This window comes from Meles meles, chromosome 4 (genome assembly GCF_922984935.1).
Source record: "Meles meles chromosome 4, mMelMel3.1 paternal haplotype, whole genome shotgun sequence".
Classification (NCBI taxonomy): domain Eukaryota; kingdom Metazoa; phylum Chordata; class Mammalia; order Carnivora; family Mustelidae; genus Meles; species Meles meles.
In genome coordinates, this window is record NC_060069.1 from 92,404,049 (window position 1) to 92,431,326 (window position 27,278).

General features: G+C 38.3%; 1 protein-coding gene across 1 annotated transcript; it reads right to left on the reverse strand.

Annotated features, from left to right (window-relative positions):
- Positions 1 to 473: 473 nt before the first annotated feature.
- On the reverse strand, positions 474 to 25,663 carry DIPK2A (divergent protein kinase domain 2A). Its single transcript, XM_046002345.1, has 3 exons — positions 24,863 to 25,663; positions 8,043 to 8,346; positions 474 to 3,277 (listed from the first exon to the last, which is right to left on the reverse strand). Exons 1-3 carry the CDS (start codon positions 25,517 to 25,519, stop codon positions 2,946 to 2,948), a joined length of 1,293 nt encoding a protein of 430 aa, XP_045858301.1. The 5' UTR covers positions 25,520 to 25,663; the 3' UTR covers positions 474 to 2,945.
- Positions 25,664 to 27,278: the final 1,615 nt, after the last annotated feature.

Below are 27,278 nucleotides of genomic sequence, written 5' to 3' on the forward strand. Positions count from 1 at the left end.
AAATTCCATAAATTTTTTAAAACTTCCATATCAGCAGTAAGTTACCTACTACAGAAAGAAGTTTACAACGTGTTTGGTTGGGGCGCCTGGGTGGCTCAGTGGATTAAGCCGCTGCCTTCGGCTCAGGTCATGATCCCAGGGTCCTGGGATCGAGCCCCACATCGGGCTCTCTGCTCAGCAGGGAGCCTGCTTCCCTTCCTCTCTCTGCCTGCCTCTCCACCTACTTGTGATCTCTGTCTGTCAAATAAATAAAATCTTAAAAAAAAAAAAAGAAGTTTACAACAGAAAACATGCAAACTTTAAGTCCAACACAAAACCAATCAGTTTCTGAAAACGGTATCGAAATACATGCAAGAGGGAAAAAAAAATAACTTACTGACACAACCTCACTTTCCATTAAAAAAAAATTTAGATATCTGAAGTTAAGAGAGTCTGAAAAGTGTGATTCTTAAAGTATTCTTTATTAAGATCATTAAAAGTTGTAGAAACAACTTTATATTATAAAGGCACAGGGAGACAGTTCTGATAAAATATTCAAATTAAACAGTAACTTACAGTACAAAAGACAATTTAATGCACATACAAACCCCAAATGTCTGATTCAAAAATATTTTACTGTGTCTATTAATGGGCAATGATTAAAAATATAAATTGCTGCTGTATAATAAATATCTGATAGTGAACATCTTGATAGCAAAGTGAACAAAATATTTATTGCTTTTCACATACATATTTTTCCCTGTAATTTAAAATTCCTAATTCTTTTACTACTCAACTTTTTCCAAAGATAAAAGAAATTCCACATAATCTCATGGGGGAAATGGTAGTTGTAACAACTACCTCCAGTAGCAGTCACTGCTGGCAGTGTTTTCTCACTTCCTGTTCTACAATCACAATTGCTTTTCCAAAGGAAGATAAATGTTTGCTAACCCACATAAAGACAACCCTCTGTGACTGGCATTCTAAAGTTTGTAATGAACACTTATCAAATATAAAAGGTGCTCTGTTTTGAAAATGTGTATTTTATTTGAAGTTCTAAGTGGTGAATGTTTGACAAATAATTTTACCTGCTCCCCTCAAAAGTTTTCTGAAGTTGTAAAAAGTCAGCTTAGTGAAATTTCTAGCACTTAAATGTTTCTTTGAGGGCTAGTTGATATCTGTAAGATATGGAAGTATAAAAATTAACATAATGCAATCTATTTTATAATGGAGAGACCTTACCCTTCTCCCAGTTTTTATACTGGGGTTAACATTATTGATTTCATCATGCTTTTTTGTAGCAACCCAGTTATAGATGGTACAAGTAGAATTTCCATCACAAGAGTAAAATAACATGAATGCACCATCCCAACTCAATGTTATCTCAACTTAAGAAATACCTACATTAAAGTATTTGATAATCATTGTAAAGTTACTTAACCATGTCACCTTTAGACAGTGTGTAGCAGCTAGTAATGTGCCTGGCGCAGAGCTGATGCTCAATAAATAGTTGCTGAATGAATGAAAAGGAAAAGAAAAACCTGGCTTTGGTGTGCATATTTTAATCAATTTCTGATTTAGAATAAGGTCCATCTAGAATGAAATAACTGCACACTACACCAAACTTTGCTGTAAGCTAAAGCGACAAAAAAAAGTATCACCTATATTAGTGATAGTCAATTTATATAATTCTAACTTTTAAAAATAGCCCACAAATTTCACACGTTTGTTAATTTTTATCCACATATTTAAATTTGGGGTAATGAATACCAAGTTGGGCAGACTGGCTAAACTATGCTTTTTGATAAAAGTTACTAGTCCTTCGATAGATAAAAAGTTATGATGCCCAATTAAACTCATGATGACGATACCATGTTAATTTCTGTAAAACTACCAATGAATATAAGGTAGGATATCTTTAAGTCACATATGCCTAGAAGCAGCTTACCTTTGCAACATAAAAGAATCACCAGTTAGATCTGAATTTAATAATGACAGAGTTATAGTACTGGAAGTGTGATAATAAGAATACATAGGTGACCAACTTTAAAATCTAACCATGACACCAGATCTAACATTTCTTTGGCATATGCATTACTATCTTGGACTAGTTAGCATTTAAAAATACTGTGTTTTTTTTTCTTCAATCAACATTAACAAAAGGTGTAGACTGCTTGTATACTCTTCTTAAAGCCTTTAAAAGGACAAGATGACATTTTGCAACATATGCCAAACTTCGTGTTTAGCGTACACTTATAATTATAGGCATAGAGGGACGTAACTGTTAAATAACCTTGAATGATTTCATGCAATGGTGAAACCACAGAAAGTGGGGAGAAAAGTATTTACATAATAAAATATTCAGCTCTCTGAAAATACAGTAAACCTGGGAATCTTGCCCTAATAGTAAATGTGTACCGCATAGCACTGAACAAAAACTAGTTGAACTTTAAATAAACATGTAGAATAACCTGAATGTGTAAAATTTAATAAAAAAACATAAAAATGAGGGGGGAAAAAAACACCTCTACATCAGAAGGAAAAAGTGGCCTATAAAACAGGCCAATCTAACTTAACATTCAAAGTAAATGCAAGAGATTCACAAAATCATGATAGTAACGCAAATTAAGTCAAATACCAAGTACCCATTGATACACAAGCCAATGCAACTATCAGACTCATTTCCAATAGCTTCACAATATTCATCAATCCACTCAGGCATTCAGGGGAGCGAAGCAGTCAATGATGATAGCTCAAGTCTCCAAAGTCTAAGAACAAACTTATTTGCAGAAGCATCACAAGATTTTTGAAGTAATGTCTTATTTTGATGTTAACATAAGATATGTCAGTGCAAGTTTATCATCTTCTGAATGTATTACTTCCAAATTTCATTTTTCCAGATAGTTTTTGGTGGTTTAGTTTTAGCCAGTGCTATTTAAACAAAGAAAAGAAAAATTCACCATAGACTACCTCACATTGTTACTTAATTGTGCTAGGTATTCACGCAGTTCTTTTGCAGCCTGGAATCTTCCATAGCGCTTCTTTGGGTTGGCACACTCGTCCAGCAAGGCCTCTAGTCGGCCGTCTTTGGCAATTTCACTTGGTGGGTCATGAAGAAGTCCTCCAGAAGTGCCACGCCAGGTGGCATGTCTGGATAAGAGGTTCTGACAAACAGCATAGTAATTGTGGTCCACAGTTGCACGAGCACAAAGAATTTCTTTTGAAAATGATAAGCAAGCCTCCTTATCACAGTCATCAAATTTGCTTTCATACCATACATCCCAATTTTCAGGTTTATCTGTAAAAGGAAGAAAAGCAGAAAAAGAAAAATACATTTTAAAAGAGCTCTCATTCCTTCCCAAAATATAAAATGTACTAATTAACACAGTAGTATTTGTTCCTAAAATTGTATAATTTTAAACACTGAAATTTATTAATTTATATATAAACATTTAGTGGGAGTTCACCAAGGCCAGGCCTAAAGATCAGACAAGGTCTCTAACTACTCAAGGGTTGAGCCTAGATGGAAACTTTCCATCACAAAGAGAAAGTGCCAATACAGAGGACTCAAAGCTACAAGAGTACTTTTGCCTGGGGCTGTAGAAAGCTGCATAGAAAACATATGCTTTAGGTCTTAAATAATAAGCAAGTGTGAAAAGAAATGTGGGAAAACAGTATGCTAGGCTCAGTATAAATATGTGCAAAGGCATGGATTTAAGGGCTTGTTCCAGCTGATTCAGGGGACAATAAGATCACGGATGCTGAAGTGTGAGACAGCTACCTGGGAGAAGGTACAAATGAGGCTAGAGAAATAGCTTGGAACTTGTGTGGTCATGAACACGATTTCTTTTATAGAGAGATAACTGGCACTGAAGACTGGAGTGACTAAGATGATGATAGTAACTAATGGTCCAGGAAAAAAAAAAGTCAAATTACAGAAACACAGGAGTTTAATTTTGAGGAAAGTTTAAGGTTCTAATTGGATGACAAGGTAGATATTATTTACATAATATTGTTAACATTTTATATATAGAGTATAAGTAATTACCAGGCATTCAGGTGGGCATATCACATTCAACTAGAAACAGACTTGAAACTTAGGGCTTTGAAGTCAGAGCTATAGTACACATATTTAGAACATATCAATATACAAGTGCTTGATGGAGCTAAGAGAAGAGCTGAATTATATTGGAAAGCATGTTGAAAGCAAAGGAAAGAAATGAAGACAGGAAGGAACCTTGGAACTTAAGGGATTGGCAGAGGAGAGGCTAGTGAAAAAAGCTCATTCGTTCAGCAAATAATTATTTGAATGCCTACTCTATGACAGGAAAGGTATATACTAGGTAAACAAAATAATAAGATGATTCCTGCCCTCACTGGCTTACTATCAAGCATGTGAAATAGATATTAAATAAACATTATCATAAGTAGTGGAAAATGCTACAAAGGAAACACATATTTTTAACAGTAGAAAGGTTTCTGAAATAAACAGCTTTCCCTAGCATCAGATACAGTGGTCAAGAGTAACATTTAAGCTAAGGTTCAAAGGACAGGTACCTAGATGAATATGGAAGACAGATGAGGCATTTTAGGTAGAGCATGTGGAAAAGCCCAGAAGCAAAAAAGTTCAAGAAACCAAAAGGTCATTGTAGCTGAAGTATCAAGGGCAGTAGACAGAGGGATATTAAAATTCAAGCATTTTAGGCCCTGATTAAAAACGCTTTCTTTCTTTTTCTTCCATTCTTTCTTTCGTTCTTTTCCTTCCTTCATCCCTTTCTTTCTTCTTTCCTTTTTCTTCCTTTCTTTTTTCCTTTCCTTACGCCCTTGGCCCTGATTAAGAAGGTCTTCCTTCTTCCTCTCCTCTTTCCTTCCTTTTCTTTTCTCTTTAATGTTTCTTTTGTACATAAAGAACATTACTCACTCTACTTCTGCTTGAAATTCACATTCAAATGTTACAAAATTTTAAATTGGTTCACTTAAGCTCTTGCTTTTAAACTGAAGTATAATTAACATACAACATTATATTAGTTTCATATACACAACATATTGACAATTCTATACATTAGTCAATGCTCACCATGATATGTGGTCACCAACTGTCACCATACATTCTTGACTATACTCCTCATGCTATACTTTTCATCTTTCCGATTTATTTAATAACTGTAAGTTTGTATCTCTTAATCCCCTTTATCTATTTTGCCCATCTCCCTTCTGGCAACCATCAATTTGTTCTCTGTATTTATTTATTTATTTATTATTTATTTATTTATTTAAATATTTTATTTATTTATTTGACAGAGAGAGAGGTCACAAATAGGCAGAGAGGCAGGCAGAGAGAGAGGGAGAAACAGGCTCCCCACTGAGCAGAGAGCCTGATGCGGGGCTCGATTCCAGGACCCTGAGATCATGACCTGAGCCGAAGGCAGAGGCTTAAACCACTGAGCCACCCAGGCACCCCTTGTTCTCTGTATTTAAGACTTTCTTTTTTTTTTTCTTTTCTTTTTTTTAAAATATATTCCACATAAGTGAAATCATGGTATTTACCTTTCTCTTCCTGACTTATTTCATTTGGCGTAATGCCTTCTAGGTCCATCCATGTTGTTGCAAATGGCAAGATCTCATCCTTTTTTACAGCTAAACTTCCACTGTGTATATGTATATAAATATATACACATCACTTCCTCTTTTGTCCTTTCACCTTGAGTTGCTTCCATGTCTTGGCTATTGTAAATAATGCCAGAGCAAACATAGGGGTACATGTATCTTTTCAAATTAATGTTTTTGTTTTCTTTGAATAAATATCCAATAGTGGGATTACTGGATCATGTGGTATTTCTATTTTTAATTTTTTGAGGAACCACCACACTATTTTCCACAGTGGCTGCACCAATTTACATTTCCGCCAATAGTGCATGATGGTTCCCTTTTCTCCACATCTTTGGCAATGTTTGTTACTTAGCTTTTTGATAACAGCCATTCTGACTAGTGTGAAGTATTCTCTCACTCTGGTTTTGATCTGCATTTCCCTGATTAGTGATGCTGAGCATCTTTTCATGTGCCTGTTGGCCAGCTGTATGTCTTCTTTGGATAAATGTTTCTTCAGTTCTTTGCTCATTTTTAATAAGACTGCTTGTTTTTGTGGTATTGAAAGTACATAAACAGGAGTTTGAGTTTTACTTAAAGAACAATGAGAATTCATCAAAAACTTTAAGCAAATAAGTGATAAGATCAGATTTATGTTTTAAGAAAGAAACTATGTGAATAGAAGGAAATCAAAAGGACTCAAGAATTTCAGGAAGTTGTTACTAATCAGTCACTTCATAAATTTTGCAATTAGGTGGTTGCTATTGGTAATGCAGAAATCTGTCAGGTTCTAATGGGTGGAGGAATGAATGGAGGTTGAGGGAGTAGAAAAACACGGAGTAAGCAGTACTTTTAACAGTTGAAAAGCATGGAAAAAAAGAAAAAGTCTTAGACATATTTATTTATGGGGAGGGAAGAGAAACTGGATTAAACTGGATTTTAAGAAGGGAGAGGGAAGTTGAAGATAAATGCAACAAGTTCTCAGAGAAGGATCTACTCTGTCTGAAATAGAGGAATAAGTGTGTATTGTTTTTACTAGTTTAGGTAATAAAGAGAAGGACACTTAGGGAGTTGACACAGCAATATCTCAGTTTCCCTGTGAAGGAGAAAATAAAGATCATTTACTAAAAAGAGTTCAGCAAAGAGTGTCAATAAATATGGCATTTTGAAAAGTAGATATTTAAACAACGCTACCATGAGACATTTAAAAAGAACTGGTCACAGCTAAGGTATTATTGGGGCAATGCTCACTGTATGAATATACTTGTGGTTGTAGTCATCCAAGACTAGGAATTAGTTGGTATAAAAAACTGTGACATGCATTCCAAGAATGTCTACATAAAAAACTAAGAAATTATTTTTCCAAACACTGAAATGTCCAAGAATGTCTACATAAAAAACTAAGAAATATTTTTCCAAACACTGAAATGAAAATTTTAAAAGTTTAGGCAAATTGCATAACTTTTTGAGTATACTAAAAACCACTGACCTGTACACTTTAAAAAAGAAAAGGATGGGGTCTCTTCCTTGTGGAAGGATCAATGTGGTGAGTCAAGAAATAATAAGAAAGTAGTTTGTGTGAGGAGCGAATCAGAAGGTACTGGGAAAAATCAAGGATCAGTATAAGATCATGCAAAACCTAAGTGTCAACCTAATAAATTGCTGTTACTTTCACTGCATTCCCCAGGTGCCACACATTTTTGGTCTGGGCTCATCAAAAGATGTTCATATGACAGGAACAAAGGGGATTAAAAATATAAGACCCTTATCATAGAACAACCACCTTTCAGTTTCTTTTATTAAGTAGGTTTGTTACAGAGTTACAGGCTTTGTCTCTGACACTTTAAAATTCCTGTAGCATTTAATTTTCAAAATACTTCAGACAATCTGCCCACTTTGGCCATGACAAGCTCACAAATAAATGGAGAGTAAAGTTTTGGGTAAGATGTAATAATGTCAAATCAAAGTTAGGGATTTGCAGTGTTAGAAATCATCTAAATGGTTAAAAGAAAAAAAAAATCACCATGGGGACCCCACAGAACAATGGAACACAGAACATCACTGTATTAAGTGATCCCACAGAAAAATAAGACCTCCATGAGAGCATAACAGTTTCTCTGGTAGTCTGTAACTACATAAAAACTTAATTCTGCATTAGACTCCTAAACCACAGAATGTAGCAGACTGTTAAGAAAAAGACATGTATACACACACACACACACACACACACACACACACACACACACACAGAGTATTATATCTGTGTCCATCTGATCCAAAGGATATTTTATTACGAGAAACTGATTAAGAGTACAAGTATAATAATATAATAAACTGGTTCTGTTTACTGATACTGGTCAAATAAAAAAAAGAGGCAAGGCTTCCATCTAAGAAAGAAATTAAAGGTTTGTGCCATATAAATGTAAACTTTGACATAAAAAATGTGTATGAGCAGCAAATGTAAGTTATATACTTACTTTGTCTAATTAACCTTTTGTCAGCAACCAAAACATTTTCAGCATCCACAATGATTACCTTCCCATCTCTAGGACCAACAGCAAAATTGTCGAAGCTGACATCCAGGAGGTAGAGTGCAAATTCAAAGTCATTGTTTGTAAGCTGCTCTGCTATTTCCATTAATTGCCATGCGAGGTCAACTCGTTTCTCCCATGGTGCATTAAAGTAACTCCACAGTTCTTCTCCAACATAATTTACAGCCACCATTCTTCCACAAGCTCCAAGATATTTTGCAAATGGCCAACCTTCATCAGATGGAAAACTCTACGAAAGAATTATCCTAATATTACAAGAGATTCTGATGAAGATATCCTAAGTCTACCCCCCAGATCCTCTCAGCAGAGATTATTACTAGGCATGCGCTTGGATTTCCTGTTTCTTTTCTAATTTATATCATTACTATGGGCCTGAAAAAAATTTAAGCACATAACTTTACATTATAAAGCTGAAACAGAAAGTCCTGTTTATCATAAATTTCAGAACCAAATTGATCAACAAAACATAAGGCATCTTCCTTATTACCAAACCTGTAAGTATTTACAATTTCTTTTTGACTTGGTCTAAGTACAGTCAACCATCCTTTCTCTTTTGAATGAACAGCACTGCAGGCCTATTAGCCAGCAAATATTTACCAGGCACCACTCACTGCACTGTGCTGGCAATTAGGTGTGAACTAAACAAAAAGTCTCTAAAATAAAAATTTTAGAAGAGAAGACAGATACTAAGCAAATAACCTTGAATATAAATGTTAGTTACCAGGAAGTGATATGAGTCCTAAGAGAGCATTTAATAGAGACCTTACCTAGTCCACAAGCAGGTGAGGGTACAATTTAGAGAGGAATTTATAGAAGTTTTTTTTTTTTTTTTTTTAAAGATTTTTTAATTTATTTGACAGACACAGCGGGGGGGGGGGGGGGGGCGGCGGCAAGGGGGTCCATCCCAGGACACTGGGATCTTGACCTGAGTGGAAGGCAGATGCCCAACGACTGAGCCACCTGGGCGCCCCTACAGAAGTGTTTCTTAACCTATACTCAAAGGTTAATAAAGCGCAATCTGATATCCTATTGATGCAACCTGCAGTTCAAGTACCTTCCCTTTCTACTGCCACTGTACTTCTGTTCACCGTTACCTCAACTTCAAAATTATTTATTCTCCTAATCAGGCTCTATCTAAGATACTTTCCAGTGCTAAAATGCCCACCTGCAAAATGAGCATTGTGGTGCAAAAGGATGGGAATTAATGTTTTAAACAACTTCTGGGAAGATAACATGACTAGAGGAAGTATAGAGGAAACCTGGCATCTGTCCTTAAAATGGGGGGAAAAAATCGTAAGATGATATTTATATAAACACTGTAGGGGAAATAGAACAAAACAGCGCATAATATAAATACAGATTACTTCTATTGCTAAAAATTGAACAATCCACATACACTTTTTTTGAAGACTTTACTTATTTGAGAGACAGAGTGAAAGCAAGAGAGATCACAGAGGGAGAGGCAGAAGCAGACTTGTCGCTGAGTGGAGAGCCCAATGCAGGACTCGATCCCAGGACTCTGGGACCATGACCTGAGCTAAAGGAAGAAGCTTAACCTGACTGAGCCACCCAGGCACCCCAATCTACATACATTTAAAGAGCTAAAGGGGGGCGCCTGGGTGGCTCAGTGGGTTAAGCCGCTGCCTTCGGCTCAGGTCATGATCTCAGGGTCCTGGGATCGAGCCCCACATCGGGCTCTCTGCTCAGCAGGGAGCCTGCTTCCTCCTCTCTCTCTGCCTGCCTCTCTGCCTACTTGTGATTTCTCTCTCTGTCAAATAAATAAATAAAATCTTTAAAAAAAAAAAAAAAGAGCTAAAGGGTCTTCTTCCTGGACTACTTATGAAAATAAGTAACATTAAGTTTGCCCTGAACTTTCACAAATTTCAAAAAAAATTCAATAATATCCTTAATATTAACATGTTTATCAACTTTATTTTTTTCATGTTTATCAACTTTAAAACAAATTGTTCTTAGAACTAAACTTGATCCATAATCACCTATTTTCATTTGTGCTTCCTTTCAACTATAAACTATTAAAGCACAGTAACTGTATTTGTTTCTTTGTATGTATAATTTCTTTTAAATTTTAGTATTTGCAGTTTTGTGATAAAACACTATATAAATTAAAAATTTAGATATGATAGTGTGAATCTTTAGTAAATGAACTGATTCAATTTTAATTCAAAGGCAACATCTGATTCTTTAGCAAGAAGGAAGAGGGAAGCGCATTTATCATCTTATACCCAAGAATTTTTTAGGTACTGGGTACCTAAAAAAGAACTGGGTACTGGGAAAAGTGAGACTGCTCATGTTCAATGTGAACTGCAAAAAACTGTTTGCTAACCATCTTATTTTCTACTTTTTCTCTCAAGTTTAAAATACCTCAACCTTGAAAATTTACACAAATAATTACAAAAGGTTTAAGTGTTTCCCAGAAGTATTTATGTACAAAGTCCATGACATTAAAAGAAAAAAGGGGAAAGAACTAAAAATTGGTAATACAGATTTGTCCCACAAAAAGTAAAACAAAAAATTCGTCCATACATTATTGGTATATTATTCACATGTCATACCGTAGAACAGATACAAACATATTTTTGTGAAAATAAAATGGTCTTTGACAACAGGAGAAAAGGGAACCTTGCCAACATCTGCACATGGACAAATGCCTCCTTGTTTTTGGAGCCTTTCCAACTGGCAAATGACAGTCAAATATACACTTCATTACCCAAGTCCCTCATAGAAGAAGATAAAATATATGAACAAATGTCACACTGAACAATTTTACATTCATACAGTGGTTTCTGACAATGTTAACTGAAATACTGTTATGCCTCATTTTAAGAAGAGCACTACAATTCTTTCATATAGCTTGCTACCTAATCTTTTGGAAGAACTTTAACAAATGAATCCACACCACTAACTCAGATGACAAGAATTTTTCAGAGTATAATCAAAATAGTCAGATTTCATTAATGAGAAAAGAATTCTATTGAACACACTAGAGGACAAAGAAAATGCTCAAAGGAAGCCAAAACATAATTTTTATTTAAAACAATTCTGGCTTAGAACCAAATTACAATGATCAAGCAGAGTGTAACAGACAAAACTTTAAGATGTTACAGCCTGGATTTGTTAAGTATATCACACAATGAGAAACACAGTTTCTTACTTTCTGATTATCAAACTCAACAGGGCAAAAAAACATCAAAAAACAAAAACAAAAAAACCCCCACGGCAGTTAGAATAAGAAGTTTACTGCTGAGATTCACAGTCCAATTATTTGTTAAGAGCTTTACAACAGGTTGAATGTACATCAAAGTATAATAGCTAAAGTTTTAAAACTAAATTGTTACAAAAGGTACAAAACATTTATAAAATTATGTATTCCCTTTCCATGACTATACTTAAAAAAAAAAAAAAATTAAATTGGTGAGCACCTAAAGAAAACTTCTATGACTATTCCTACCAATGTAAAAATTAAAAATGGAAATTTAGGTATTAAGAGAAACATGGGTAACTGATAAGATTTAAAAAATATATTATATGCCTTCAGTTAATTTACAAAATAAAAGTATTTTGAATATGAAACCCAAGATAAATCACTATGTCTCTTTCTCTCTTTCCTTTTGTAACAGAAAACTGCAAGCTATCTCTTGGATACCATAAAACTCCAATAACACTAATAATAATATTACAGGCATTCACAGTATCTTAAAGTCAGTTTCAGAAATAAGTAAACAAAATCACCAAGGTCATCTTCCATTTTAAGAGAAAATGAAGTTGACATAAAATGTACACACTCGATATTAAAGATTAGAAAATTTAGGTATTTTATATTCTTTTTTTTTTTTTAAGATTTTATTTATTTATTTGACAGAGAGAGATCACAAGTAGATAGAGAGGCAGGCAGAGAGAGAGAGAGGGAAGCAGGCTCCCTGCTGAGCAGAGAGCCCGATGTGGGACTCGATCCCAGGATCCCGAGATCATGACCTGAGCCGAAGGCAGCGGCTTAACCCACTGAGCCACCCAGGCGCCCCGGTATTTTATATTCTTTATGGTAATATAACATTTTATAAAATTCATATATTTAAAAGACAATAAAATATACAAGTAAGTAGTGGACTTGAAATCACTCTGTATCTCATGAACTGTGACTGTGCCAAACTGAAAACTTCTTAGAGCTTTCAGTCTTTTCCTCTGTAAAACTGGAATATTTGTACCACCATATATATACATTAAGACAATCCAAGAACCAAAGAGTATAAAATGTACTTTGCAGATATACTACTTTATAAAGAATTTTTTATACTACTTTATAAAGAATTGCTTACCAAAACCTTTTATACTTCCTATTTAAACCCATTAAAAAAGAAGTCCAGATATTCAAGAGTTATGCTTATTTTCATATCACTTACTGAAAGTCATCCACAAATAATGAACACATTCCAAAAATAGTCAAAAACCACCAAATTAGAAAAGCATCATCACTACCCTCTAGTAGTTTCTAATTTACAGTGAAATATATAAATTAGCTACCAAAGTTTAAGAAGGCTTAATACTATGAAAAATGTATAGGGCATCCATAAGCACTAAAAATACAAGAAATTAAAACTTGATAACTTGTACAGACATAAACTCAGCATTGTAATTTCTTTTCATTTATAATAGCACCACAAAATAAATTCTAAATGCTGAAGTAATCTATCATCTATTTATTGATCAAAACCAACCATCATAATAGTTTATGTGATTTATAATGAGGATGTGAAATCTAAGAATTCTAAAGTTGGAAGTACCTGAGTTGTAAATCTAGCTCAATTTTACTAGCACAGTTTAATTGATCTGCCTGAAGTCACACAGATAGAGGTAAAGTTAGGCTAGTACAACCCCTCAATCCAATATCCTCCTGTTTCAAAAAAGTTTCCAAATTTTGGAAAGGTAACAGTGCATATATTGCATTCTCCTATTATGGAGAATCTGGGACACATTATGCTGTGAAAATAATGTAAGCTTATACGTACCAAGTGGGATAAAGCACATAACTTTCATGTTTTCATATATTTTTTGATTTGACAAACCCTATTTTCTATAGGTTTTTAGATTTGGAATTGCAGATAAGAGATGGTAGGTTTACCCTTATTTCACTGACTACTATTAAAACAGCTGGAGTTAGAAAGTGAGAGAGTCACTATGGAATGAAGAGAATACGAATTCTGTATTAAAAAATTCTAGATCTAGGGGCGCCTGGGTGGCTCAGTGGGTTAAGCCTCTGCCTTCCGCTCGGGTCATGATCTCAGGGTCCTGGGATCGAGCCCCGCACCGGGCTCTATGCTCGGCAGAGAGCCTGCTTCCTCTCTCTCTCTCTGCCTGACTCTCTGTCTACTTGTGATCTCTCTCTGTCAAATAAATAAAATCTTAAAAATAAGAAAAAAAAAATCTAGATCTAGCATAACAACATCATGAAATGCTAAGTAAACAGCTGTAAATAAAACAGTCCCTATTCTCAGGAAGCTTTTTCAACCTGAGTTGGAAGAATGATTATTAAATATACAAAAATTATAAATTACATAATTTGTTACAAATTACGAAGTAGAGTATGGTGAGAAAGAGAAGTAGGGACATATTTCAGATTGTGTGGTAAAGGGCAGCCTCTCTAAGGAAGTGCTACTTCAGCTGAGATCAAAAAGATGGGTGTAATATTAGACAGACTGGGGAGGGGGCGTAAAAATGTTCCAGGTCATAGAAGAGTCAGAAACAGTTTTCTCAGTACTGAAGAAAAGGCCAAAACAGCTTTACAAAAATGAATGAGGAGGAAATTGCTTGAGGTAATAGAGTCTGTAAAGGGAAGGAGGGACCAGATCATGCTGGGACTTACAGAATAAAACAAAAACAAAGTCCTCAACATGGCCTAAATGCTTTGGAAAAACAAAACAAAATAAACAAACAAAAAACCAAAAACAATTAAAAAAAAAAAGGCTTAACATTCAGAAACATTGTACGTATTATACGTACTGGAATTAACAAATATCCTGTAATATATAATGTTATTCTTTAAAAAAAACTACAAACTTGGGGTGCCTGGGTGGCTCAGTGGATTAAGCCGCTGCCTTCGGCTCAGGTCAAGATCTCAGGGTCCTGGGATCGAGCCCAGTATTGGGCTCTCTGCTCCGCAGGGAGCCTGCTTCCTCCTCTCTCTCTGCCTGCCTCTCTACCTACTTATGATCTCTCTCTCTGTCAAATAAATAAAAAAATAAAATCTAAAAAAAACCCCAAAAAACTACAAACTTTTACAAATCTCAATATCCTTTGAACACTAACCACGTCTTACCAGATTAATAAGGTCATTTTATTATATTATGTCAGAACACAGTTATTTTAAAAAGACATACAATGTATGAGTAAAACTGACAGATTCAAGTAAGGTCAAGTCTAGAACTTGTGATCTATTCTTTTGTTTTTCCACCTTACATGACCAAAAGTAGGGGGCGCCTGGGTGGCTCAGTGGATTAAGCCACTGCCTTCGGCTCGGGTCGTGATCTCAGGATCCTGGGATCGGGCCCCGCGTCGGGCTCTCTGCTCCTCGGGGAGCCTGCTTCCTCCTCTCTCTCTGCCTGCCTCTCTGCCTACTTGTGATCTCTCTCTCTGTCAAATAAATAAATAAAATCTTAAAAAAAAAAACAAAAAACAAACAAACAAACAAAAAAAGATTGGGGCATCTGAGTGGCACAACAGATTAAGTGTCCAACTCTTGGTTTTGGCTCAGGTGGTGATCCCAGGGTTGTGAGATGGAGCCCTGTGTTGGGCTTCATGCACAAAGTCTGCGTAGGACTCTCTCTCTGCTTTTCTACTCCATGCTCACTTCTACCCTTTCGCATGCTTCTCTCTCTCTCTCTCTCAAATAAATAAATAAATCTTAAAAAAATAAAATAAATAAAAGATCAGGCGCCTGGGTGGCTCAGTTGCTTAAGCAACTGCTTTTAGCTCAGGTCACGATCCTGGAGTCCTGGGACAGAGTCCCCCATTGGACTCCCAGCTCAGAAGGGAGTCAGCCTCTCCCTCTGAGCCTCTCCCCTCTCGTTCCAATTTTAGTATATGTGCTGCCGAAGCGAGCACTGAACCTCTCCCCTCTCATGTGTGTGCTCTCTCTATCTCTCTCTCACAAATAAATAAAATCTTAAAAAAAAAAATCATATACTTCCTTTAATGCAAGAAATATTTTACAGTCATTTACTAACAACATTCCATTAAAAGGAACGTAACTTTGGGTGCCTGGGTGGCTCAGTGGGTTAAGCCGCTGCCTTCAGCTCAGGTCATGATCTCAGGGTCCTGGGATCGAGTCCCGCATCAGGCTCTCTGCTCAGCAGCGAGCCTGCTTCCCTCTCTCTCTCTGCCTGCCTCTCTGTCTACTTGTGATCTCTCTCTGTCAAATAAATAAATAAAATCTTAAAAAAAAAAAAAAAGAACGTAACTTTGTAGCTTACCTAAAAAGATGTATCACAAGACTTATTTTTTAAAGGAGGAAATTCCTAATAAAAAGAAGCTGACTTGAAAAAAATCTATTAATAATCAAAACATACAATTTAAAATCTGGTTATAGGTTTTCTAAAGAACTGGCATTTCTGAACACACAGTAATTTAAACTTGAAAATACTTATCAAAAATTAATGTTATCAAAAGACTAGAAAATGCTTAAAAGTTCAATTTAACTTTAAAATTATTTTTAAAAGCCCAAATGTGAACAAAATCCCATTGTAGTAACGCATGTTATAACAGCTGTTCACAGAGATTAGTCAACTGTACTGGTGACAGACTAATGTGTTCACAGTTTTGTGAACTGTCTGGAGGGGGAATAAAGTAAAATTACTGGGATGATTTAATGGTTACCTAATTTTTGCTAAAATTTCTCTAAGACTTTAGCTTCTTAATTTATACTGCTGAATAATGGCCAAAATCCATTATCAATACTGTAGAATCTTAATAATCTCAAGATTTCTAAGTTGCAGGTTATGTTCCATTTATTTCATTAAATAATTTCCTGAATGCCATTTTCCACCCACCTAGAATTCCAAAAATATTAAGCAATTCCTTGAAAATAGCAAGGTTATGTTATTTCACTGAATAAGTTCAACAGCTGTTTCTAAAATTGGAAACGAATGTCAAAATCCAACAACAAAAAAATCTACATAAGTCTGATAGAAATTAATAAATTTTTAGAATGAATAGTTTAAGCAATGCACTCCCCTCCCCCATCACTTGGCCACAAGTTTTAAATATGCATAAATTTACTTGTCTCAACCGATGCTTTCTTACCTACAGTTACATCAGCAAGTGTGATCCACATTTCTAAGTTGAAATACAAATCTAAAACACCATACTCATACGCTCATACACTCAGACTTACTTTCTTCCAATAATGTTGTAATAAAAATTGAAATAAAATTTCAAATAAAGAAAAAGGATATAATATGATAAGCTTCTTCAGGACCCAATAACCCAAGAACACTACCTTGCTTTCTTCAGTCAAGACTTTATTTCTTTAAGGTCTGACAAGTAGAATAGTAAGTACGAACTTAGTCCCCCGGTTCCTTTAAAACATAAACTGAATTAACATCACCCTTTTGAAAAAGACCAAACTATCCTCTAGTAGCACAGTGTATGTGTTGAACCCAAGGCCTGGTTTTAGATTTGTATTCCTGTTGTTGCATTAAATTCACTATAGACAAACCAAAACTCTTGGTTCCCCTACCCCAAAGCCATTCCTTCTCTGGGCTTGCACATTATGATAAGGAATTATTTAGTAGTTGCTCAGACTAAAACCCCAGGAGATATCCTTTATTTTTCCCTTTCCATCATACCTTTACCCATCAGCAAGTCTTGTCAACTATTTTTCCAAAATATACTGGTTCTGTCTTTTTAAAGATTTTTTTTTTTTAATTTGACAGACAGAAATCACAAGTAGGCAGAGAAGCAGGCAGAGAGAGAGGAGGAAGCAGGCTCCCCGCTGAGCAGAGAGCCTGATGCGGGGCTCAATCCCAGGACCCTGGGATCATGACCTGAGCTGAAGGCAGAGGCTTTAACCCACTGAGCCACCCAGGTGCCCCTGGTTCTGTCTTTTTATAATGTTAATTGCAACCATCTTAATCCAAACCACCATTCTCTCCCACAGTCTTGTGCAAAAGCTTTTCAGATTTCTCTCTTACCCCTTACAATCTATTCTCCCAAATCAAGCCCCACTGTAAACACCTCCATTGTTTCACACTGTCCTGAAATGAATAAAAAAAAAAATATATATATATATACATATATAAAAAAATCCTAAGTTCATTAAGCATGGTTACAAAGCTGTACAGGATATGACCCTTGTCTACCTCTATGATCTTATATTCTACCAGGCTTCCCTACTCCCATGTTCTCTGTTCCTCTGGATTTGCCTTATCTCTTATCCAAAAACACTCTGCCCTCAGATCCTTGCACCACTGGTTATGTCTGCCATCATTTATACTTTGGCTGAAATGTGACTCTTCCTGACGACCGAATTTAGAGTATTCTATCCCCAAACCAAGTCTCCATCACAGGAGTCTGCTGTATTATTTTTATAGTATGTAAAATCTGAAATTACCTTGTTTTTTTGTTTGCTGCCCTCACCTAGTGTCTGACAACACAAAGGCTGCACAAACTGTCCTGGCCTGCCATCTTCACAGTATCCTACGGGTACATAAATCAGTTCCTGGAACTACTGAGCAATGTCACACAATTCTTGCCAGATCTTTTCACTTCATAGTTAAAACTCCAAACGTGCACTGGAAAGGCAAAATATGAAGAAGACTCTGAAGCATCATACTTACCTCAGATGATCTAGCTTTTAAGACTGTATCTCAGCCTAGGAAATTAGACCAGACCTAACACTTAAAAAATTTTTTTTCAGTTGTTACTGTACTAATTACAATTATTGAACTATAATAACTTAGGGGAAAATTGAAATATTGAATAATATTGCCTACAATATTCTTTCTATTCAAAGTACTTCATATGGGACAAATCCTTAATCCTCCTTTTAATTACCATTCAAAAAAATCTATAGCCTGAAACAGCAACTATGTAGGTATTTAAGGTGTGTGTGTGTATATATTATTTTATTTATTTATTTGACAAAGAGACACACTGAGAGAGGGAACACAAGCAGGGGCAGTGGGAGATGGAGAAGCAGGCTTCCTGCTGAGCAGGGAGCCTGTTGAGGGGCTCAATCCCCAGACCCTGGGATCAGACCCTTCGACCTGAGGCCAAAGGCAGACACAACGAATGAGCCACCTTGGCGCCCCAAAATGTATGTATTTCTAAGACAGATGTCAACTTAATGTACTCAAGAACTTTCCAAGTACAACTAAAAATGAAATAAATTAATTTGCAAAGTAGTAACATATTGTTAAAAAAACAAAGACATTTTGTGTATATTATTGAAATAACTGTCTCCTTTACTCTTTAAAACAATCTTGTTACAGGTAACTATTATAATTCCTATTTTGTTAAGAAACTAAGGCTCTAACACATTAAGTGACCATTCAACAAATTTTGAGTTAGTACAGAATACTATCTCGATACTGCCCCACCACTCTACCTGTCCCCTCCAGCCTCATCCATGGGCAAAATCCTATTTATCCTTCAAAACTCAATTCGCATGAAATCTTCCTTGGTATCCACACCTATAAAGATACACTCAAGTCTCTCCCTAAATGAGTCATCTGACAGAATGCAGGTATCTTTTTTTATAGGGCTTATTATACTATACTGATTGTAATTATTCATTTACATACCCACCTCTTACACAGTACACTATTTATCTATCTGCCTAGACAGATCCTTTGACTCCAACTGCCTTATAACAGACCATTTACCAAATGAACAAATAAAGTCCAGTTCTTCTGATTCTAAATCCAGGGCTATAGGTTCAAAGAACTTCCAGGTTATTTCAGATAACTTTCTATCAAGAATCTTTTTTAATAAAGAAATACAAATTGGATAAAGGTTTGATACACAATTAAAAATCTTTCAAGGTCTATGACCAGGATGAATAACTATCCACATCTTACACTAGTGATTTACAATTATTTACTAAAGTTTGTTGTATGTGTAGGGAAAATGCAGGGCCTATATTCTAAGGTCATATTAGTTCAATATATGCATATTGAATGAAAAGTGAAGACAGAAAAAAAATGTCAGCCATTCTGTGAAGTTTGCAGCAGCAAGTGCAATACAGGAAGTAGTCCAGAAACCATAAACCAGAAAAACAGAAAATAAAAACCATTTGATGATCCTGGGAAAATGATCATCCAAGTCTAGAAAGCAAATCCCCACAAAGTAAGCTTTCTATTCCCTACCAACATGTGTGAGGAGTTATGTGCTGATCTATGTGGTGGAAATACGAAGGAAAATTGTTTGTAGATTAGACAAAGTACAAAAGGGACCTCAGAATTAATAATGGTGAGAAGATATGAATAAATCCAGAAAAGAGGCCAGTAGGGCAAAATTATTTTGCTCCACTGATCTGGAAGTGGTGCTATCCTAAGGGTGACTGCCTGTTTCTATAGTCTTTCCAAAATAAGAGTCTCTGGATGTGAGGTACACAGAATTATAGCATTATTTTTGTTTTTTTCATGAAGCATTTTCAAGTGTCAATAAAACCTCTGATTAAAGAAAAAAACAGAAAGACACTAAAACCTCTAGATTTAAGGCTATGAATTAGAATTAAAAAAAAAAAAGTGTTCTACTTAGAACTACCTACTCAGAACCATCTTTGAAAATCTGGGAAGGCAGTTACCACAGTAGCATCCAGTGGGAGAGAAGTAGGTGGCTCCCTAAACTGTTGCTTGCAAAGATACTCCTGAGACAAAGTCTGGAACATTCTTCCAAAATGCTACTGCCCCACAAGATACTTGGCCACATTGAGCTCCATATTTTTTCCTTTAAAGGAAATCTCTGGTTTTTCGTTTTGTTTTAATCTGATTTGGCATGTAAAAGTCTGGGAGGAAGGCAAGCTTGAAAACAGGGTTATCTATCCTGGCCTTCTTCCCATACCTTCTAGCAGGAACCAAGTACCAAATCCCCCATCCCCCTTTTAGAAGTTTAAACCCACCACTTAAAGTCAAACTCAGAAGTAGAAAAAAATAATTTCTCAAATCAAGGGTTTGAGACTCAGGATATTGGGGCTAAAAAGGAAAGGACCTAATATAATTGTCTTATTTTATAAATAAGTCCCATTAAGAGTTTGTCAACTTGTCCAAAGTAAGACAGCTAAATGGCCATAATCTTTTGTATACTTCAAAAACCATATCTTGGTGGGATTGGGAGGGAGACAAACCATAAGTGACTCAATCTCACAAAACAAACTGAGGGTTGCTGGGGGGAGGGGGGTGGGAGAGGGGGAGTGGGATTATGGACATTGGGGAGTGTATGTGCTATGGTGAGTGCTGTGAAGTGTGTAAACCTGGCCATTCACAGACCTGTACCCTTGGGGATAAAAATACATTGTATGTTTATAAAAAATAAGAAATAAATAAAAAATTAAAACAAAAACAAAAACAAAAAAAACACATCTTGGGCAGTGCACTGTAAAAATATTTTCTCCTTTGGGAAGTATTTTTAAGGACAAAACAACATTCACTCAACATTTTCTGTAAAAATTCATCATGTAATATAGGGATGGACTAAATCAATGTAACCAAAGGTATGGCTCATAGTCTGAATCATAACTATTTTTAAGATGATACATATAAACTTCAGAACAGCTGATTAACTAGCTGATGGTTAAAGTTACTTTTACCTTATTTAATGTCTAACACTGAGTGCTTCCTTAACAGGGATTTGGCACTATATAATGTGGTTTGCATGTACTATGTCATTTACAAAAACTGAAATAAAAGCTAAAATCTCTAGCATAAATGAAAGTTACATACTGAAAAATTAAGGAATTCCTATTAAAACCATGATTCAGAAAATTTAAGACAGATAAAGTTCTATAAATGTGATGAAACAAATCCCAATTCCTCCATCTTAAACAAGTAAGAGCTTTGTTTCTATAAATAAAACCATCGTCATTATCTCTAGGTCATCAAATCAGAGATAGTTTGGGCTTCAGGAAACTCAGACAGTATTTTTCTCTAACACACACACACAACTCCTATAAATTCGAGAACAGGTAACTACAAATATTGGTAGAAAATTTACCAATAACCTTGACATCCTGTCAAAACACTTCAACACCTTGATTTTCCAGTATTCCAAGAATGCTATACACAATAAAAAAATCAACGAAGTCCCTCTCTCCAATTTTCTTCATAGGATTATGTTACACTTATAATTAAAATATACTTCTTAGTGAAGTAGAACTGTGAAGAAAAAAAGTATCAGTGTAGAAAAAAAGGTTCTAGCATTATCTTGCTTGATGTTTATAAAATTTTTTTTAGAAGATGATAATTCTATGGCCAAACAACTTTCCTTTGAACTAGATAAGCTGCTGTAAGCTAGTAAAACTATTCAATGATGGGAAAAGAGTTGTACTTTCATACCATTTCATACTGGCTAAGTCCATATTACAAATCTACATAGCCTTACATAGATAAGGTATGTGTATAATAGATCTTACAGACACTATCTTCCAATGTCTTCTTTCAAGGCATAATAGAAAATTCAATTGTTTATTGTTTCTTAAAATCAGAAGAGGCAAGTTTAAAGGTAAAGTTTATATATAAAGGTAAAGTTTAAAGGTAAAATTTATATACATTTTCAGTTCTTTCTTTAGTATCCATCAAAGGAGATCTTTAAGTATTTATTTTGGAAGCACGTTTACCACACTGGAACTTTTGTTAAGAATACTTTGATGAAGTCAGTTCAAAAGACTTTTTTCCCCCCCAAAGTAGTTAATTTTTGGACAATCAATAAGAAAAATCCAATTTGTCACCAACTGTCCAAAAATTCAATAAGTAGCTCCCTCTCCTGGAAATAAAAAAATGTCGCGTTCCTCTTTGAGCTGTAAAATACAGGCTTGATCTTTAAGCATATTTTTTAAGGTATGTGAACAAAAATGCACAAACAGGCAAATATGAGTGAGGTTTTCTATCATTATTAATACAGCATAATACCTTAACTATTAGTTTTATAGAAACCCATATAAATATTAAACTTGAACTCATTTATCTAGTTAGCAGAAATAACAAACATCGTGATTTGACTTAGTAACAATCTTTGCACCTTATCACAGAATTTTAAGATTCCTTTAACTTTAGTGGTTTTATGCCATCACCAAACCTCAAGTGCATTGTTCATACTTAACTCACTAATATTTCCCTACAGATGAAGTGGTTCTATAAACAAAGCACCAGCTCTGTGAAAATTTATTTAAAAATAAATCTTATTCAACTTGCTTGTTCATCATGTAAAAAATTAAACATACCAATATGACTGACTGGTATTAAAGACCCCAAATTTATATTTCACACAGCACTTACTAGTTATAGAAAGGGGTCGCCTAAATTTCAAATGCAATATACAAAGGCCAAAATTAACCAGGTTAACATATATTTCCTCACATATTAAAAACAAACTCTTATCCTATAACCTATCTATCACCCACTCAGAGTAATGGTGTCACTAAGTTTAAATTACAAGAATATAACTGATTTTTTTAAGTTGTTTGTCACTAAAGATGAAAACAGAAAGAGGAAGTTTGAGGGAAGAGTTAATCAGGAAAGGAGATAAGAGCACACTTGCCTATCTCAACTACAAAGTAAACTGAAAATGTCAAGACAATTACAAACTTCAAAAATTTAACATAAAAGCTTCCCAAATAAGGCAAATTTTCCTTAGTGCAAATCAAATGCCAAGATAGCTTTATAAAGAACTGGATATATAATGTTCTTAAAATATTAGTCCTAGTTATTGTTTCGAATATACCAATATTCAGAATCACCTGATAAAAATCTTTCAATAGGTACCCACTACTACAAGTGCAGAAAATGTGTACTACTACTCAGATAGCTCCTTACTAAATTTTTGGGTCCCAGAGAATTTGACAGATATCTGCAAATACACTGCTAAAGCCTTCTACAGGGACCAACCTTCCTAATATAAACATCTACTTCTCAAAGATAAAAGACAGTTTAAATGGAAAAAAAAAAAATTTCAAGTCAAGTGTATATCACAAATATGGACTTAAGCTTTATAGACTGGCTAGTTTTATTGAAACCACTTAATAAAATAATTTCTTAGAAGGAAGTTTAACCAGTTTTACATACCATTCACTGTTAAAGAGAGCAGTGTTTAATATACAATCTACTTTAAATGTAACCCCTTAGGTACATCCAGTAACAGTTTAAGATTTTACTAAGACCCACACTAAAATTTTGAGGCAAAGTATTTATTTTGTGTTAAAATTATCTGGCTGAACTAATGAAACAAAGCTGGTTTCTCTTAGCTAAGTTGGGCAGCGGACAACTTGAGAAAAGAAAGCAATATAAATGAATACCGTACATTCCTATTCATGCACTTCAGATTAAAAAAAAAAACACCACAAAAACCAAGAATCCTGTACAACCACACCCCCCCACTAGTAACATTCTCAGCAGCACAGAAAAAGCATGAAGTATACCAAAGTTAGTTATTAATTTTAAGTGATCCCCCCCCCCCCCCCCGCCTTGTATTTGATAAACAGCAAAACTGGCATGGGAAAGGAGCAAGGTAACTTTCCTGCAGTTACAGGAAGGGTCACAACCCCACAGCTGTAACCACTACCCAAGGACACCACACTAAAGCCGGGTGGGAATGTGTAGAAACTCTGTAAATACTCCAAAGGTCAACAGTTTTTTGGGTTTTCCTTTTTTCCCTGTCATCATTAAAAAGGCGCCAACCTACTCCCCGAAAAGGTGTGTTTGTTTTCAAAATAAAGTCAGGAGTGAGCCAATAAGGAGAATAAGAATCTCCTTCCCCTATTTCTCACCCTGGCTGAACATTTCATCTTCTTCCTGCAGCCAAATTACTAGATGAATACAGCAGGTCACAGAATCAGGATGAAAATGTCCGTGTTGGCCTCAAATCCTCCCAGCCCCAGGTCCATTGATGCCTTACTTTTGCCTCTTCCTAATCCCACTCAAAGCACGGCTCAATGGATTATGCTGACCACAGCCTCAATTCCCCAGCTTGTCCCCAAATTAACTGCCCCAATGACCCGCCAGATAACTTAGCTAAAGGATAAAACAAAGACTTTGGGGCCGAAGTTAGGCCGGGCACGAAGAGTACCAAAGGGGACAGCGAATGCAGTATAGAAACACTTGAGAAGAATTAAGAAACATCCAAGGGCTCGTGAACAGACCGCACTGTGGAAGTGCAAACCCGGGTGGATAAAAGCAGAAAGGCAGGGAGAAGAGCCCAAGGAAACTCACTGGAGAGACATTTTGGGAACGTACAAGACGCGCTCCCTCTGCTGTTAAAGGATCCGCAGTCAAATCCGAGATGCGCCCGGGTCTAGCTGCCAAGAACGGACTCTTCCCCCCTCCGGGTCGCCCTCCCCGATCCGACACAGCGCCCAAAGGTCCTCCAGTGCCGCCCCCTTCCCACGCCCGCAGAACGGCCCAGCCGGGCCGGGTCCAAACGGGGCAACTAGCGCCGGGTGAGCCACTTCTCCGACTGCGGTTACCCCGCGCGGCCCTTCCCGGTGGGGACCCCCCCCCCCGCCCCCCGGGCTCCGCGCCTACCTGTAGCACCAGCGGCTCGGGGTTGAAGGCTAGGGTCAGCAGCAGCTGCATGCGCTCCGAGTCCTTGAGGTTGCGCAGCAGGAAGCTGCCCGAGTCCTTGGTCTCGGCGTAGCGGCGCACCAGGCGATCGAGCAGGCGCTGCGAGGGGCAGTGCACCAGGTCCGACCAGCCCTCCACCGCCTCGGGCGTGAGCAGCCGCACGTCGCCGTTGAGGCGCGCGAACTCCGTGCGGGGCATGGCCTGGAGCAGGTCGCAGCGAGGTCGGCCGGTGGCCCGTTTGCAGATGCTCTGGTCGAGCTGCGCCAGCTCGCGCTGCGAGCCGAGGCGCTTGAGCACCACTCGGCGGCGGCCGCCCTCGCGGGGCTCGCCGTATTGAGCGAAGTAGACGTTCTTCACGTTGAGGAAGTCCAGCAGGCGCAAGCGGCCCCACGCCTCGAACACCACCTGTCCGTTGAGGAAGCGGCGGCACCAGCTCGTGCCGAAGCACGCCGGGCACTTATTGAGCTGCAGGAAGCGCCGATCGGCCAGCTCGTTGCGCTGCCAGGAGGCGAGCAGCGACGGCGAGTGCAGCACCATCAGCACCAACAGGCTGCCCAGCGCCGCCAGCTTCAGCGAGCGGGACAGGCGGCCCAGCTTCGGGGGCACCAGGCGCCACATCCCGCCCGCCGCCCGTCCACACGCACCCGGAGGGCGAGGGCACCCCGTGGGCGCCCCCGCCGGGCCGAAACCTGGAGAGCGACCGGCAGGGGTCCCCGGGCGAGAGAAGGAGCGAGGTCGTGGGCTGGGGCGGGAGGCGGAGTAGGTGTGTAAGAGAGAAAGACGGGGAGCGGGAAGGAGTCGACCAAAGCAGGCTGCGACTTCTCCCAGTCACTAGTCTCCACAACTCTCGAGCTCCCTCCTCCGAGCTCCCCGCCCTCCGACTCCGGCGGCGCCTGCTGCACGCCAACCAAGTTATAGAGGAGCGGGAGGGAGGGGGGAAGCGTGGGGACCCGACGGCCGCGCGGCCACGCGCGCGCACGCGCACTGCTCGCTGGGGGCGCGAGAGCTGCGGCGGCGACCGCCTGTGGTGCGAACGGGGTCTCGGAGGAGAGAGAAAGAGGGACTCACGGAAGGGGAAGAGAAGCTGGAATATCTCACACCAAAAAGTAGCAACAGTGTAGGAAGGTGGGAAGGATGAGGTGCCCGCGCGTACCTGACGCCTCACGCCCCGATTCGTACGCGCTGGCTCTCCAGAGAGAGGGAGCGGGGGCCAGGGGGCGGGGCTCGCGGGGCGGAGCGACCGCGTCGCGCGCCGCCCGGAAAGCGTAAGCGCGAGCCCGTGGGGGTGGCTTTCGGGGCCGGCTTGGCGGGGGCGGAGCTCGAGCTCTTCGGGGAGGGATAAGCTGGCGAGATGTGGTAGCAAAACGACTTTTAGTTAACAGTTAATCTTTTATGATTGTTGAGTTTTACTGGCGCCTCTCTTTCGCCATCATGGAAACGGTCCTGTAAGGGGGAGTAAAAAAGAAATGATTTGCGGAATTGCCAGTCCTCCACCCAGAACTCCTCTCGCCTGGGAAAGAGGGGGGTGGGGCAACGTGCTCCACGCCTCTCACCCGGGTGGGGCGCGCGCCTGGGGGCGGGGCGAAGCGGGGCACGCCTGGCGGGAGTTCGCGTCTCCCAGGGCTCGCGCGCCTCTAGGCCAGGGGCAGGTCTGCGGTGAGAACGTGGGAAAGGCGTGAGTTGTTGGCGGAAGCGCTGGGGCGCCGCGTCTTTGGCGTCTGTTATTTTCTGTGGAGGCATCTTAAATTTCCTGAGCGGGTACAAAAAAGCGAAGCTAAATTGAAAGTGTCATGAAGAGAGAACCGACGCGGCCTGGTGTAGCCGAGAGTTCTGTCCTAGCTGCTGCGAGCGGGGATGAGCAGTTGGCAGGGTTGCCTTGCTCCCAGTTTTCACGGCGCGGCCCTGAAGCCGTTTGCTTCACTTTGGAGAAGTGAATTTTCCGGCGCGGTCGGTGAGGCGCGGGCTGATGTTTCCAGGCCCACCCACCCCCAACTCCGCCCCGCGGCCGTCCGGGGGCTGGAGTCTGCTGCCCCGCGGGCCACAACGCGTTGCTGTGGCGGTAACCATGGGGACCCTGGGCTGTCTGGCGCTCCACACAGGCACGTTGGCTCAGATTCACGCCACGACTGCAAAAATAACTCGGAAATGCTGAACTATAGCGCCTTTTTTTGGTATGAGTTTTAGGGGACCCGGACTCTAGCAGTAGCTGAGAACATACAATCCTTTTTAGTCTGAGCGTTGAGTTAAAATGAGGAGTGTTGGTGGTTCTGAGAAGAAGGTGGTTCCTGATAATGGTATTAAAAACCAGAGCCCTGAGTTAACTTTAAGGATTGAACAGTGATTTTTAGAAGTCACTGGTAACTAGCATGTATAGATC